The sequence below is a fragment of the Amblyraja radiata genome, chromosome 13 (assembly GCF_010909765.2).
Source record: "Amblyraja radiata isolate CabotCenter1 chromosome 13, sAmbRad1.1.pri, whole genome shotgun sequence".
Taxonomy (NCBI): Eukaryota; Metazoa; Chordata; class Chondrichthyes; order Rajiformes; family Rajidae; genus Amblyraja; species Amblyraja radiata.
The window spans coordinates 31,021,370-31,038,964 of record NC_045968.1 but is presented as its reverse complement, the minus strand read 5'-3'; the positions used below and the strand labels follow the sequence as shown (position 1 = coordinate 31,038,964).

Genomic DNA, 17,595 nt, shown 5'->3' with positions numbered 1-17,595 from the left:
CTGCACCTATTGTCTATTGTCTAAATCTGTGGCCATATAAAAAACTGTACTTACTTCCAAAAACAGTGTGTTTGGGAAGATCAAATATTAGTTACAACAATGCTATCTTGGAGTTCAGCGGTCCTATGGGATGATCTGTGTGGACAGCCGAGTCCAACTGATAATCCACTGAGATCTTGTTCCTTTTGGAAAATTAATTGAAATTGTTGGGTCTTTCAAGTACATGCAAGGTTGGATTTTTAATCACCCATTGGTTAATACAATGGGAAATTTTAGATTCATCTATGGTTATTGAAATTGGTATGACACGAAATGCAGGAATACCAACATTGACCAAGGCACTCCAATTATATGCCTGTTGTTGGAATAAGAAACTTTCAATTGAACATATTCAAGTCAACACATTGGACCTTAACATGCTCTCCATCAGCTGAGCCAAAGTTTCAAAAACATATCCATGAAATAAACAAGAAGCACATTGCTTCAAAATTCATGTTCTAACAGATCCCTTTTTTTGTAAATCGTATCAGTAAGGATGGCCTGTGAATTGAATTAAATATAGGTGAGAAAAACCTGTGATTCTCCTCTTCCTCATCACCTCCATTTACAAGAGAGTTGAGATCAAGGGTATGTAATTTCACTCAGTTACTTACTGTTTGATCGATCATAGCTGTTGCTCTCCAGAACTGGGTTTCTTTTCTCGTTTGATTTCTTCACCAGCTCAATAGCCTGGTTCAGGTCCTCAATCCATTTTCCCATCTCTATCCGGGAGCTAAGAAAAGAAATGGAAGAAAAGACTAATGAGAGCAGCACAGTGGCACAGAGGTAGAGTTGCTGCCTTACAGAGCCAGAGACCCAGGTTTGACCCTGACTATGGTGATGTCTGTACATAGTTTGTATATTCTCCCTGTGACCAAGTGGGTGTTCTCTAGGTGCTCCGGTTTCCTTCCATACTCCAAAGACGCGCAGGTTTGTAAATTAATTGGCTTCAGTAAATTGTCAGTAGTGTGTAATATTAGAACTTGTGTACGGGTGATCGCTGGTCAGTGCAGACTCGGTGGGCCGAAGGGCCTGTTTACATGCTGAATCTCTAAAGTCTAAAGTCTAAAGACTACAGATGAGGTTGATGTAGATCAGAATTTTCTGTTTTATTTCAGAGATGGATATGAACAGTATTTCCCTTTCAAGATACACTGAGAATGACGGTCTGAGCTCACAGTACCTCAACTTTCCAACTCTGTGGTTTAATGAACTGAAATGTAAGAGTAACTCTATTCCCAATATGAGCTGTCTGGTAGTATACTGTGCTGGGAGTCTATATTACTATTACCTCTCAAGTTGAACAATGGACTTGGGGTCTGCATAATGCACACCTTTCACAAACCAATGTAGTCCACAACTTTTGCACAAGTGCCTCAAGCTGATCTACATCACAACCTTATCTGTAGTCTGTAGACTTTAGGCTATAGAACTTTTAATGCCTGCAAGAGCTGAGCAATTAAATTAACTTATTATTGTACATACCTTTGTACAATTAAATCCATACATGTGCAAGCACATTTGTAGGTATATGCAAAGAAACATTCCACAGTCACTTAAAATTCTGCCTGTTCTGATCTCTGTGATCATGAAATAGATAAGGTTCAAATTCATAACATATACTGAAATAGTGAATGCACAAAAACAATCATAGAGGGATTTAAGGCAAACCATGAGATTGGTAGCCGAACATCCAGAGACAACCATGTTTCCACAGCCGGATATCTCCTTTCTTTGAGATTACAGAATCTGAGAATTACTCTTCCTCAATGCCAGCAATGAGTTTTAGAATTTCAGCGGAATATCACTACCCCTGAGATCATGCTTAAGAAAGAACTGCAGATGCTGGAAAAATCAAAGGTAGACAAATCGAAGGTCTACCCCTGAGATCATGCTGTTTTTTTGGTTGGGATACGGCTCGCTCAGCATCTTGTTGGTCAGGAGTGGTAGCAGGCCTGGCTCAAATAGGCTGCTGTGAGATAGTCAAGTCTCTCAAGATAGTCAAGAGGGGTTATCTTGTACATCAGAACTGGAACAATGTGATTCTTATTTGGTGCAACTTTACAGATATATTAAAAGCAACAGTACAACAAATACACAATAAATTACCAGTTACACCAGGTAAACCAGACCATAATAGTGCAAGCCTAAAAACGTAACACAACCTTAGTAGTAAAAAGTCCAGAGTAGGTCGGTATTAAAGTAGGGCTGTGCTTAGGGTAGTATTGGGTGGCTCGAGAGCTGATGGGAAGAAGCTGTTGTTGAAGCTGGAGGCCACGGTTCTCAGGCTCCTGTTCCTTCTTCCTGATGGCAGCTGCAAGATGAGAGCGTGGGTCTTTACTGATATTAGCTGCCTTCTTGGTCCGCGGTCTGCAGAGCTCCAGCTGACGGCATCCTGGGCCTAGGATCCCTCGTCGGGGACCCAGGAGGAGAAGAGCTCCGACTGGCGGCCTGTGGCCAACTTCTACCGCGGGCTGCGGTGCTTCTGGCTGCGGCGCGGCGGGTCTTCAACCGCCGGCCAGCGGCCTACACCAACTTGAAGCGGCGGTCTCCGGTGGGGAAGCACCGATTCAGGACTTATCTGGACTGACCTTGTCTGAACATCTGGACACCCGCAGCGGCGACTGCGGAGGGTTGAGGTCCCGACCACGAGGGAAAACGGAGGAGGACTGGCCAATTTTTGTGCCTTCCACCACAGTGATGAATGCTGTGGTGGATGTTTGTGTCCATTTTTATTGTGTATTTTATGTTCTTTTTTTATTGTACCGCTGCTGGCAAATTCATTTCACTTGCACTTTATGTGCACGTGACGAATAAAACTTGACTTGACTTGAGTGATGCTTTGCTGTCACTTGAGCTCCTTAGTTTCATCTCGTAGGAAGTGATGGTGCACAAGCCTTGCCACACTTGTCAAGCTTCCGACTGAGCCTCCAGATTAAACTTAAAGTATCTCGTCACATTCTAGATGGCATTCTGGAGATCATACCTCGACTTCTTATTTGACCCTGTTTTGTCTGACTTGAATGTCACAGATGTGGTCCTCAGTAGCTTGATCCTGGTTCATCCAAGTTTTCTGGTTAGGGATGGTCCTGGAGAATGGACTCAGTCATGAGTGCCTCCGTCCTTGATTAATTCACCCTGTCTTGGCTCTCAGTGGGGTAAAACCTTGTGTGTTTGCAGAGTAGCTTTTACAGCTCCGAAGAACCCAAGAACCTCTTCGTCCATCATATGCGGTTTAGTTTTCTGTTGGACTCTGCCATAATTTGCCTATAATGCTGTGTTTTTCCTTTGATAAATGTTGTTTTGTAACTTAATTTTTCTCACCCCAATGCTGCATCTCATTCCCAATAAACATTCGGTGTGAGTGAAACAAATCTTCAGAATTTTCAGGTCAGTCCACCTATATTGACTACATGCCAGAACAAAGGTCACCTGAACAGCAGCAGCAGAATTGCAGTACACTTGCCTCCTTTCTAGAAGATTTATTGTCAGAGTGACAAGCATAAAATATCATGTGCCCATCCCAATTCCAAGCACTAATACCTATCCAAATAAGGGTCGACAAAGATGTCCACATCAGCTGTGCTATGACGGGATTGATGACAAACGCACTGGTCATCCCCTAAGCTGTTGACAATGCATGTGTTTGCGCTCGCTAGAGATCAAGCTCTAAACCAGTGTTAACAATTTCACTGATGCATCTGAGAGGATGGGCCTTGCATTCAATGACCACAAGGCCAAGGTCATCTATCAACCTGACCCTGCTGCATCAGACAACCTTCTGACAATCAAGAACATTGACAAGTCCAGGTAAATGGGGATCACATCCCTATCTTGGGAGCGGTCTCTCAGTAAAGGCAGGCATCAACGATGAAATCCATCTTCAACGCACCAGCAGAGTCTTTGGTTAACTAAGGAAAATGGTTTTTGGAAATGAAGATGTCAGGCCCGGCACAAAACGTGTTCTCAGGTTCCCTGCTCTCCCATATGCTTCGGAAACCTGGACATCTTGCAGCCGGCATCTCAAGGCACTGAACGGGCTATAGCCAATGCCGGCTTCCTGTAAATTCATGGGAATACTGAGCAAACCAATATCAGTGATCTCTCCCAGGCCTAAATCCCAAGTGATGAGCCCTAATTGGGTGGATCATGTTGTTCATTTTTCTTACGCTCCCCCAAATATAGAGTCTAATCCGAGCTCTGCCACCGGAAGAGATTACCAGTCAGGCAGAGGAATAACAAAGTATCTCAAAGGTCTCCTTGAAGAAATGCAACATCCCCACTAGCTTCCAGGAATATCTGGCCCATGAGCATTCAAAGAGGAAAGGAAGGATTTAGAACAAGGCCAGGCACTGGGAGTACACAGAAGCATCAGAAAGAAACTGGCAGTCAGTCCACCTGATTGTCCTGTAAGCCACCTTCCATGGAAGAGTCTGTGGTTCCCAACCTGTCTCATCACTCACCTCAGCACACAAAACAGAACAGAGTTGTCCTGGATCCTGAGGGACTGTCCAACAAGAGGACTCGCACATTATACATTAACACATAAATATACAGTAAGTGTCACATGGTGATTGTCAAGATGCCAATATGTAATCTCATCTATTTATTTCTCATTAGTGCCATCATCAAAATAAAATACAAAAGTAATTTCACCTTAAGTGAGGGAAAACATTGAGGGGAAACCCTGAAATAGCTCTACCTTCAAACCTTAAGTTTGCACAACCCAAGAGAGAGACTGTGGTATTTCTCTTATAACCTTTGAAAATCTTCAACATTAAGTCAATACCTTGGGGTTAGTCTTCCCCCATTATTAACCTGAGCCCTGTCACTATTCCTTAGGTTCATCTGTAGAACATTACTGTGGATTCTCCTTCGTCCCTGACCCCCTCGCCAGTACTGGTCCATTCTCTTCAATGTCCTATAAGGAGAAGCTGAGGAAGGCAATTGTGAAAGCATATCCAAAACAAGACAAGTAAAGGCATTCCAAAATAATTCAAGCTAAATAACTGAGAAACAAACCTTGCTGCTACAACGATAGTCTTCTGGGCAGAGTATATGGTGAAACAATGTGCAACAGCCCATTCACTCTCACTTTCCTCAATCTACCAAGATAAAGAGCAACAGTACATTTAAACCATATCCTGAAACTACAACAATCGCAATCAAGATACAAACGAAGTATTGAAACAGCTTCAGAGAACATTCAAGTTATGTGGCCATCAATAATGTTGAGAAATAGATGAAAATTAACATAGGCTTACACAAGATAAAAGTGTAGTTTCTCCAATTTATAGAAAGAGTAGGGTGAGAGAGAGATAGAGAGAGAGAGGGGGGGGGAGAGAAGAGAGGGAGAGGAAGGGAGGGGGCAGAGGAAAGAGGGAGAGGGAAAGGTAGAGGGAGTGGGTGAGAGGGAGTGGGGGAGAGGGATGATAGAGGGAGGGTAGAGAGAGGGAGGGGGAGAGAGAAAGGGGGAGAGAGAAAGGGGGAGAGAGAAAGGGGAGAGAGGAAGGGGAGAGAGGAAGGGGAGAGAGGAAGGGGAGAGAGGAAGGGGAGAGAGGAAGGGAGAGAGAGAAAGGGGTAGAGAGAAAGGGGGAGAGAGAAAGGGGGAGAGAAAGGGGAGAAAGAAAGGGGGAGAGAGGGGGGGAGAGAGAAGGAGTGGGAGAACGGAGGGGAGAGAGAAAAGGGGGAGAGAGAAAGGAGGGGAGAGAGAAAGGGGGAGAGAGAAAGGGGGAGAGAGAAAGGGGGGAGAAGAGAAAGGGGGGAGAGAGAAAAGGGGGAGAGGGAAAGGGGGGGAGAGAAAGGGGGGGAGAGAAAGGGGGGGAGAGAAAGGGGGGGGAGAGAAAAGGGGGAGAGAGAAATGGGGGAGAGAGAAAGGGGGGGAGAGAAAGGGGGGGAGAGAAAGGGGGAGAGAGAAAGGGGGGAGAAGAGAAAGGGGGAAAGATAAAGGGGAGAGAGGGAGCTAGTGGATGAATCTAGTAGATCTAATATGCAATAAAATAAGATAATTTAAAAGATGAAACTGAAGATAATCTGCCAGACCCAATGTTTTTTTAATCTGGGGAACCACAGGTGGTAAAGGAAACAGCAAAAAAATGTGATCTTCCACAACTCCCTTCATTCAGACTTCAGGAGATAATAGAAATTACCATGTCACTCTTATTTAGCAAGAGTGAGAAACCAGGAACTTACACGTCTATTACTCAGTTGTGGGGAAAATGGTTGCGGAGTTTAGGTCACTAGTCCACAAATATGGACTAATCAGCGAAAGGCAGTATAGTTTTGCAAGAATGACTCACGTCCAACAAATCTGGTTGAAAATTCTTTGAAGAGGTACATCATAGGGTAAAAAAATACTTTGTTTATATGTACTTCAAGAAGGCATTAGAAATGATTCTAGAACAAGAAACTGCACAGGGTAGGGTAACTGTTGCAATACCAGCTCGCTATTAATAATAGCTATAAAACGAACAGCTGAAGAAAGGCAGCATTTGTTGAGGCAAAATGATAGTCAGTGTACCGAGTCGATAGCTTAATGATGCAACTTCAACTGGCAACTCTTGCTCAGTATGTCACAAGCAGATGTGAAACATTAATTGACTTGATCACAGAAATCAAACCAACCAGTGACTGACTGCATGGTCATCCTTGAACTTGAAGGATGAGCACAACAGGTAGCACGTTAAACAGTACAGGCCGGAGCAGAAAGGTGAAAGTAACCGTTGAATGAAATAAATATATGGAGCAAAATGGAAAGTTTGGTCATCCACTGTGAACTCTAGAATGAAAAATAAAATTGTTTTCTACATGGCAAAATCCCTGATTTTAAGGGGAACGAGAGTATGGAAATGGAAATGCGGATCGATATAAATAAATCACTAATAGGTGTAAAAAAATCTAAATTAAAGTTAGTCTTTCTCTTTGGAAAGCTAGCATATAAAAATATTTTGTATAAAGTACTGCAATGCATAAAAGATTCAAGCATACTGCATTCATTTCTGGTGACTACATATCCAAAAAGATATATTGCCCTTGGAAAGAGCACATTACAGATTCACCATATTTGTACCATGCTGGCATTGGGAGGAAGAGAGCTTTATGGTGCAAGCTGCACATCACCACGATAGAATAAATGCTGCTAAAACTAACAGAGTATTAATTATATTAATAAAGCAATTTTAAAAAAAACATCATTTTAATACTATACTGATCTCTAGGTAGACTGCTTTTGGAGCTCTGTGGCCATTTTAACCCCTTCATATGGCGACGATGGAAAAGGTTCACATACAAGTATGAATCCCCACTTAACAAATTTAAACTCTTCTGACTTGCTAGTGTACTAACTCTGAAAAGTCTGAAGAAGGGTTCCGACCCAAAACGTCACTTATTCCTTTTCTCCAGAGATGCTGCCTGACCTACTGAGTTACTCCAGCATTTTGTGTCCAACTTCTGTACTCACTTTAAAGCATTTGGAGATAAACTGATCTAACATCTTTGATCTGAAACACTGTTTTTCTTCCCAGATGCAGCCTCACCTACTGAGTGTTTCTAGTAATTTTTGGTTTATTTTAGATTTGCAGAATTGGATGTTTTTTTTTAAATTTTCAGAAGTGAACTAAGCAAAGAGGAACTAAGCAAGTAGATGAAAGTTACGATAGATACAATGGCAAGAGAAGATCTCAGACCTAATGACCTCCCCAGGCTCCTGTTCCAATTGCAATACTCAGCCACCAACGTAATGAATTTTTTAACGAGTTGGAAGCTAGGGGTTATAATAGTGGACTGGATAGACAGCTAAGTCATGAATCATTCACTGTGCCTAGGAAGAAGATGAAGATCGTTTCAGGAGCATAAAGGACAAGCAGATGAAAGCTGAACCCAATTCAGCAAGAAAATGACACAGGAGCAAGAAACTAATCAATAGGTCTGAGTGCAGCAGAAATAATTTAATTTAGTTTAGTTTAGCTTCCTGTGGTCACATGTTCCAAAGTACAGTGAAAAACTTCTTGTTGCGTGCTTTCCGGTCAAATAGGGATCAAATGAGGTAATCGGGAAATATTTCACAACAAAAGTACACAGCACTATTCATTAACTATATCCATATCTTTAATTCACAATATATGCAAGGAGCTTCTAAATCTATATTCACCTGACACAATGTTCTAACTATATGCAGCAATTACACTAAGCTATGGTTAATTTTCCAATTTTATTGCTGCTGTAGGAAGCAAAGAATTTCAATGTACAGAGAATATGTTCACATACATACTCACCGGTGGATCCAGCACTATCAGCTGGCATAAGTGGAAATGGAGAAAAAAAATAAAATATAATGTGTATCATCATGAGAAAGTTATGGCGCAATTAATCCCTGCAAATGAACGCTTGCGCTAAAGATGAACCAAATTATCTTCAACCTGGTGATCCTACTAGCAATAGTGGAGCCACAGAGATGTACAGCACAGAATGGAGCCCATTGACCTACCACGTACAAACCTGTCTTTTTGCCCAACTATACTATTCACATTGGAAGAAAGGGACGCAAGTTTCAATTAATACCTGAACTCTACTGCCCCCTCGTGTTTTTGAGGCAAGTCTGCAAAAGTGCTTCCTGCAAATAGAGGTGTAGCTAACATCTCAGACAAACCCAGGTCCACATCTCCCCATGCATTCATAGCTCAACCTGTCTACATCACTCTTACTGCTAGCTTTCATTCTGACTCATTTAAATTGTCCATTCCCCATTCCATAGATTTTCCAGCAATATGCACTCAGCCCAGAACATGGCCAATGAGTGACTGGTGCACGGAAGGAGAACTGCCGTGTATGGCGGCAGATGGCCAGTCGGTATCTGTTGACTGGGTTGGGTCTGAACTGGGAGGTAGGGAACTATGGGAGGTAGGCAGATATGGGTGAAGCACTTTGACACCATTTTGATGGAGCATTCATGTTCATGGCATCTGACCCAGTTGCATTTACCCAGAGAAATGCATCAGGACAAAACACAACTGCACCATGGGTTCACAAGAAATGTAAAATGACCCATCTCAATGACTACAACGCAGTAGTTGTAATATCAACCACAATGAAATGCTTTGAAAGACTAGTAATGGCCTACATCAGCTCTAATTTCGAAGACAATTTAGACTCCCTGCAATTTGTATACAGTAAAAATGTACCTATTCCCCTCCTTTGGACGTGGTGTAATCCCCTTGCACGACATTCAGCTCAGGATCACCTTGACATCAAGAACATCCACATCAGGTTGCTATTCATTGACTGCCACTCGGCCTTCAGCTCCATAACACCAAACAAATTCATCTCTAGACGTCTAGACTTTAGCTTCCATCTGCAACTGGCTTTTGAACATCCAGACTGGCAGACCAGAGTTGAGTGGAATTTCCTTCACCCTGACCCTAGTGCTTCTCAGATTTGTATTCTGAGCCCCCCGGTTCCTACACTTTACAACCTCACTGGTTTCTAGAAACACAAAACGTTGTCAAACATTGCACATGAATAAAATAAAGGTCATTAGATAGACATGGATGGATAATACAATATGGACATGAAAGGAAGATAGACAAATCTCGTCCGTCAAGAGTTAGAGACCTCAGATTGTTGAACTAGATTAACAGAGCCATTCATGCAACTAAACCACTACAAATCTTCCTCTCTGAGTACTTACAATCATTCCATACAATGGTAGCTGGCCATGTACTTTAAACTGGTTGCTGTTCGTTACTCCTTTGCTTGTGTACAACAGCATGTCAGAAAACTGGAAAAGATGTAAAGCTGAGTGAGTGATTATTCATTTACTGAAACAACAATGTATCAAGTAGCAAACTAGTTTAAGCACACCAAATTAAAAGACATAATCAAATGAAACATTCAAAAAACAATAAAACAGGAAAATACAAATCCAACCATCATAGATGCTAGAGATCTGAAATAAAATTAGAAAAATGCTGGAAATACTCAGCATCTATGGATAGAGAAACAGTTCACACTTCGGGTCAGAGACCCTTCATCAGAGTTGAGAAAATACAATATCAAAAGCAAAACCAATAGCGGTGACTGATTCTATTTCAATCAGGATGGAATGATATTGATCTTTGCATCAGGATGGCTGTTTGGAGCACTGCCTGTTTTGGTACTTTAAATAACAGACACATTTCTAAAATATAGGTGGGAAAGAGAGATTAAAAACGTAATAAAGAACATCCAAAAATATTCTTCAGGCAAAATGAATACTTTATGCATACTTTATTTCAGTCTTCACCAAATAAAATTAATTGAAATTTTGAATGGGCAAGATGGTAAGAGAACTCAGGGGATTATAGCCTGGTCACCGGTTGGCGCCGTAAGTGGCAGCCTCGCCAACAGCCTGTCTTGTCCCTTTCTTCTTTTGGTGTTTTTAGTCCATTTTATTTGTATGTTTCAGTGTATCTTTAGTTTTTGTATTATGTGGGGGGTGTGGGGTGAGGGGGGGTGGGGGACGGACTTTTTTTTTTCTCTTCCATCAACAAAAATGCAACTTTTTCCATATCGTATCTCCGTCCGCACTGCAGCTTTAACATCGTGGGGCTGGCGGTCACTTTGTTAGGGATCAACTGTGGGAGCTCCAACCGCAGGAGCTTCAACCGCCCCGATCACGGGAGCCTCAATCGCCCCATTGCGGGGGCTTCGATCGCCGACTGCGGGAGCTTCGATCGCCCCGACTGTGGATGTTTCGATCACTCCAACCACGGGAGGAAAGGAGGAAGAAGGTAAAAGTTATCCTGGAGTCTAGTGAGAGTGTGGACGGCTTTCTGACTGTTCGGGCAGACAGGGACTGCAGAGAGAGTGACAGCGGTCGGTACAACTCTGGGCACATCACGGTGAAGGAGCGTGTGTGTGGCCCGGACATTGGACTGATGGCTGTGGGTCTCCGCTTATGCTGTGCACCCTAGGGATTCTCACACGCCGCTGTGGTGGCTGTGTATGTTTAATCTTTATGTAGTTTTGTATCGTTGCTTTTTTGGTATGACTGTATGGTAAATCAAATTTCACTGTACCTCATGCAGGTGGCGCGTGAGGATTTTGAGCACTACAAAATCCTGGGGCGCCGCGCATTACCGCGCGTCACTGCATATGCCACCATGCCTCTCCACGCGCCATGCGCGCATCACGACACTCCAACTAATTTTTAAGATGTCGCATAAATGACGCGCAAATGATGCCCAAGTGGGACAGACCCTTAAACCTCAGCCACTTCAAAGGGAACTGGATGGGTATCAGATGGGAAAGAATTTACAAGAAATGTGAGCGGCCCTGCCCCATGAGGAACCCAAGAATCATCTTTAGAGTAAGAGTCAGAATTATGTCAGCACTTACCAGGAAAAACATCCTCTGCTGAAGCCCTTTTCTTGTAAGTTTATAGAGGCAGCCTTCCCGAATAAAGTCCTGAGGGAACAAAAGAACATCAATATATAACTAGATCACCGACTGTGCATTATTCATTGGGCTAATGGCAGACAGGCTTCACAGATGAGCTTGAGTCACCTCCTGTATCATTCACGAGAACATTATGAAGAGCTAAGGATCTCAGTTTGACAAGGCACATTGCCTTTGTGTCACTTGGCTTTCGGAGGTTCCAACTTCAGGTTTGAGAATTTTTCAGGATTGAGGGAGTGCTGCACTGTTAGAGGTGCCATCCATCAGGTGAAGCATTTAACTGGGTCGCCATTGAGCTTGGATAGGCAGATACTTTTTTCATTAGAGCATTGGTAACTATTATTGAGGTGTATAAGATCATGAATAGGACAGGTTTAGAGCGATATGGATAGATAGGATAGGTTTGCAGGTTTAATGGGGTATGGGCCAAATGCAGGAAGGTGGGACCAGTGCAGACGGGACTAGTTGGCCGATGTGGGCAAGTTGGGCCAAAGGGCCTGTTTGCACTCTGTAAGACTATATGACTATGAGGGGCATGGATCAGGTGAGCATTCAGCCTTTTCCCCAGGGTAAAGAATTACAAAACTAGAGGGCTAAGGCTAATGGTGAGAGGGGAGAGATTTAAGAGGGACCTCAGAAAACGTTTTCACTCAAAGGGCAGTCTGTATCTAGAACAAGCTGCCAGAGAAAGCTAATAGAAGCAGATACAATTACAACTTTAAAAAAAACATTTGGACAGAAATCGATACGAATGGTTCAGAAGGGCATGAGCCAAATGCAGGCAAATGGGACTATCCTAATATGCCAACTTGGTTGGCATGAACAAGAGGGCTGAAGGGCCTGTTTCTGTGCTGTACAGCTCTGACTTTAAAGTGTGTCATTCACCAATGACTGTGGCAAGCAAATGTCCGGCTGCTTATCTCTTCCTTCCAAAGTGTGGAGCAATAACACAAAAAGAACTTCAATGCCAGTTGCACCAAGAGAAAACTTCTTGGTTTCAATTTGTGCCTTGTATCAGTGCCCATACAACCAAAAATCTACCATGGTATTGGAACACTCTTGTGCTACTAAAGATTTATTTTCTAATTGTGTATTTTTGCACTAATGTCTCATTTTTTCCAGTCTTTTCTTAACTGTCTTGCAGAATTTGTGTAATTTATGTATAATTTCCTTTACTCGGGTCGCAGCCCCCTTCTTTACTCCTTATACACAAATGTTTGTGCAGCCAATTATAAATCGAGCTCAATTTACAATTCACAGACAACACCATCGAGTGGGCCAGATATCAAACAATGACAAGACAGGGTGCAGGAAAGAGACTGAGAACCTCGTAACCTGGTGTCAAGACGACAACCTTTCCCTCAATGTCAGCAAGACAAAGGAGATTGTGATCAACTTCAGGAAGTGAAGCAGCATAAATACCCTGGTATACATTGACGGTGCCAAAGTAGAGATGGTTGAAAAGATCAAGTTCTTAGGAGTAAAAATATCACTCGCAAATTGTCCTGGACCCGCAACTTTGAAGGAATGGCCAAGAAAGCACACCAATGCCTCTATTTCCTTAGAAGACTTAGGAAGTTCGGCATGTCCCCAACAATTCTCACCAATGTCTACAAATGCATCATAGGAGGTATTTTATTGGGATGCATCACAACATGGTTTGGGAACAGCCTAGATCATCATCCAAACCAAACTCTCTTCCATCGACTCCATCTACACTTCATGCTGCCACGGCAAGGCCACCAGCATAATCAAGGACAAGTCTCACCCCGATCACTCCCTCTACTCCCCTCTCCCATCAGCAAGAGGTATAGAAGTGTGAAAATGCATACTTCCAGATTAAGGGACGGTTTCTACTTTTCTACTTTTACTAGTGCTTTTAATGTCTTTTAATTTTTAGTGTGTTTTTTTATAGTCCTTCGTTTTACGTTTTTTAATGGTTTTTAATTGTTTGTAATAGCTTTTTGTTCATGATTTCTCATGTACAGCACTTCGTGGCAACTGTAGTTGTTTAAAGTGCTTTATAAATAAAGTTATTATTATTATTATTATCGGTTATCAGGCAACTGAACTATCCCTATCATCAACTAGATTGCGGTCCTGAACTTCCATCTACTTCATTGGAGACCCTCGGACAATATTTAATCAGGCATTACTGGACTTTATCTTGCACTAAAAGTTATTCCCTTTATCCTGCATCTGGACACTGTGGACGGCTTGGTTGTAATCATATATAGTCTTTTTGCTGTCTGGATAGCACACAACAAAAAAGCTTTTTACTATACCTCGGTCATGTGACAATAATAATAAACTAACCTAATCTAAACTAATTTATGGTTTTGTGTTGTCAGTATCTATGTGCATGTGATGCTGCTGCAAGCAAGATTATCATTGTACCTGCATCATACTAGTGCATATGAAAATTAACTCAACTTGAAAAAGGGAAGGCAAGTATTCTATCTTGCCTGAACTTACCCTTCCTGGCAGAATCAGGTTGTCAATGCCAATAAGGTCCCGTTGCAGTTCTGTAAGCTTCTGAAAATTCTCCAGTCGGACTAAACTGCTGTGCAGCTGAGCACTCATCTCTCGTACCTCCTTTAGTGCATCTGCAGGAGAAAATCAGAAGTAGTGCACGTGAAACAGCAACTCAAGCAGTTTACTGAACCAAGTAATCAAATGTGCCGCAACTGACTGCAGCAGACAGTGAGTGGACCGGGAACCTCTCTAGATGGAGTCACTGCAACTACATGTTTATACACAAATGTTGGAATGGTTTTTATTATTTGTATGAAAGCAAAATCACGTTGATGGATCACAAACGTTCAGCTGTTCTGAGGAGTTCCTCTGATCTGGCTGTGTCTGTATCCCAAATGCATTGGTCAGAACCCTCTTCAACAAAACAAACTATAGAAACAACCACTGTGCTACAAAAAATTGCCAACTTTGTCCCAAATCGAGGTTCCTTTACACTTGGGTGACTGTGCAAGAAACATGTATGACTTTTAATGCATAGATAACCACTGTACAGGAGAATGGGCAAGAGCTGCGTTGAGTGCATCAGAAACAACCACTTGCAATCTCTGCATAGATTGTTCCTACTACCTCAAGAAAGCCAACATTATTAAGGAAAATGTATACTCTGTCATTCTCTCTTCTCTACTCCCCTGTCAGGCAGAAGACATTTGTTTCTTGAATGCACATACCACCAGATTCAAGAAAAACCTCTTCCCCGCTATTATGAGGCTCTTGAACGACTCTCATACATTAAGGATATATTCCCAATCTTCCAATCTACCTTGTTTCAGCTCTTGCACTTTTTTGTAAAATCTGCACTTTCTGTGTAACTGTTACATTATATTCTGCACGAAGGTAAACACAAAATATTGGAGTAACTCAGCGGGACAGGCAGCATCTCCAGAGAGAAGTATTGTGTGACGTTTCGGGTCGAGACCCTTCTTCAGATTCTATTTCCTTTCTCTCTTTGCACTACCTGTTATATTCATGTATGGTAAGAATAGATTTGCCTGGATATCTCACAAAATAAACTTTCCCACCATATCTGGATATGTGTGACATTATTATACCAATACCTTACAACGTACTGATACTGACCACTGCAGTCTCCATAGTCTCGATGGTCGGGCTGATAGTGATTGCAGAGTCTCTCCAAGATGAGCTTGTAGTGCATCAGCCTCTGAATTGGTTTCAGCAGGAATGTGTTTAGAGGAAGGTAACAAACCTTCTGTAACTCAAACTCTTTGTAAACGCCCTCCAGCTTCTTTGATCGTTTAGTGCATTTCTCCAGTTCCATGAGAACCTGATCATGTTTCTTCAGGCAGCTGGTGAATTCCTGAAGTTAAGCACATGAATGTTTACAAAGTGTGTTTATTATTAGCTGTGAAATGCCGTCAGAAACATCCACAGGAGACTAATGGTAAAAAGAGCTTAAATCTTTGACAATCATGATGACGAATACAGTAAGATTAATTTCCACAGCTCTTCTTTCTGTTCAGTGAATTTCATTGTTCAATCAGACACTGAAACACAAACAAGGAACACTGGATCCTTCAGTGCCATGGGGACTGATCAATTCCTGTAAATGATTACTGCCTGAAACAGGATTGGTACAGGGAGGTTGGCCAGTGTCATTGCACCTGGCGGGATTCGAGTGATGACTGCAGGCAACTTGCATCTGGATGGCAGGCAAGTTCAGAAGATCATAAGTGATAGGAGCAGAATTAGGCCATTCGGCCCATCAAGACTACTCCGCCATTCAATCATGGCTGATCTATCTCTCCCTCCTAACCCCATTCTCCTGCCTTCTTCCCATAACCTCTGACACCAAGATCTTCAATAAGCATGGACACCTGCATGAAAACAACAGACGGCCAACCATGTCATCTCTGGGTGCACGCTCTACCACCCACCAAATGGAGCTCAGGGCCTGGCAGACATCGACGCAGAGATAACAACCTGACTGCTCAACACCCAGCTTGAGATCTAACTATTCCTTTGGTTTATTTGTTTCATTTGCAAGAAGAAGAGAACCATGGCACCTGCATGAAAATGGCCACCTGAAATGGTCATCTATCATGCAATAGTGGCTTTAGGAGGAGGAGAAATGAGTGGCAGTGTTGCGAGTCAAGACTGAAACTCCAGCCTACGCCCAGCTTTGCCAACGACTGCCCACAGTACAGGATAGTACCAACAAAGCTGGGTGCAGGGTAGACTTATCCTGGCAAGAAACTGAAATCAATATTAACAAGGCTGAACATTGAGAGGAGGAAACATGAAGGGATCCTTCCAGCGCATTACATTTGAAATGATTGACACCATTTTCGAACAAAGTTGTAATGAAAAACAAAGTATTCCCCTAATTAAAAACATGACCCGATTCACATGTTGGAAAGTGTAAATCAAACAATCCCATTAACACCAGTACTGTAGAACTTAAATTTCACACAAGCCCTCACAAGTTACTAGATGCACACAAATACAGCAAAAACAAAGGGACACAGGGATTCATCGCAACCAATGCAGGCAAATGGGACAAGCTAAGGTGGAGCATCTTGGTCAGAATGAATGAGTTGGGTCAGAGGGCCTGTTTCTGTGCTGTATGACTCTATGACCAGCACTGGGATTCACACACTCACAAAACACCAGCACTGGGACACATGGACTCACACCTCACCGAGACACATGGACTCTTACATCACTAGGATAAATGGACTGTCACATCACTGGGACACACAGACTCTCACATCACTGGGATACACAGACTTACACATCACTGGGGCACACAGACTTACATATCACTGGGGCACATGGACTCTCACATCACTGGGATACACAGACTTACATATCACTGGGATACACAGACTTACATATCACTGGGACACACAGACTCACACATCACTGGGATACACAGACTCACACATCACTGGGGCACACAGACTTACATATCACTGGGATACACAGACTTACATATCACTGGGATACACAGACTTACATATCACTGGGATACACAGACTTACATATCACTGGGATACATAGACTTACATATCACTGGGATACACAGACTTACATATTACTGGGACACACAGACTTACACATCACTGGGACACACAGACTTACATATCACTGGGACACACAGACTTACATATCACTGGGATACACAGACTTACATATCACTGGGATACACCTACTCTCACATCACTGGGATACACCGACTCTCACATCACTCGGACACACGGATTCACACATCACTGGGACACATAAGAGGTATATTTCATTATTATGGTATTGATAAAAAGTATATGTACAAAATGTAAAATCTGCCTTTGGCTCCACAGATACCACCTGATCTGTTGAATATTTCCAGTATTTTATTTTTGTCTTATTCTATTAGTCGATTGATAGCAAAGACAAATAATTTTCTAGATAACCGTGGACTTGTTAGGCTAGGTTCCAGATCAATGTGAATGGACAAGAGGGTGGCGATCATCTTGGAATTAAGGTTGTACAAGTTGCAAACTTCATCACTATGGCCTGGTCGTCCAGAGGATGATATCAGACATGACAACACGTATGTATTCAGTCCAAATAACATGCACTTATCATGTG

The 17,595-nt window shown here is 42.5% G+C and overlaps 1 protein-coding gene and 1 long non-coding RNA gene across 8 annotated transcripts in view; one reads left to right on the top strand and one right to left on the bottom strand.

Moving 5' to 3' along the window:
* Positions 1 to 17,595, bottom strand: part of farp2 (FERM, ARH/RhoGEF and pleckstrin domain protein 2) — a 146,080-nt gene that overhangs the window by 21,164 nt on the left and 107,321 nt on the right. For all 7 annotated transcript variants that reach the window (XM_033031649.1, XM_033031652.1, XM_033031653.1 and 4 more), the window contains 6 exons: positions 15,085 to 15,322; positions 13,948 to 14,078; positions 11,413 to 11,481; positions 9,725 to 9,814; positions 5,062 to 5,144; positions 654 to 772 (listed from right to left, as the gene is read on the bottom strand). In XM_033031649.1, coding sequence (XP_032887540.1) covers positions 654 to 772; positions 5,062 to 5,144; positions 9,725 to 9,814; positions 11,413 to 11,481; positions 13,948 to 14,078; positions 15,085 to 15,322 — 730 coding nt within the window. The remainder of the gene's footprint in view (positions 1 to 653; positions 773 to 5,061; positions 5,145 to 9,724; positions 9,815 to 11,412; positions 11,482 to 13,947; positions 14,079 to 15,084; positions 15,323 to 17,595) is intronic.
* LOC116979811 lies at positions 2,105 to 17,473 on the top strand. The gene is made up of 3 exons (XR_004413779.1): positions 2,105 to 2,372; positions 11,103 to 11,109; positions 17,463 to 17,473. It is a non-coding gene; the product is annotated as an uncharacterized LOC116979811 (long non-coding RNA).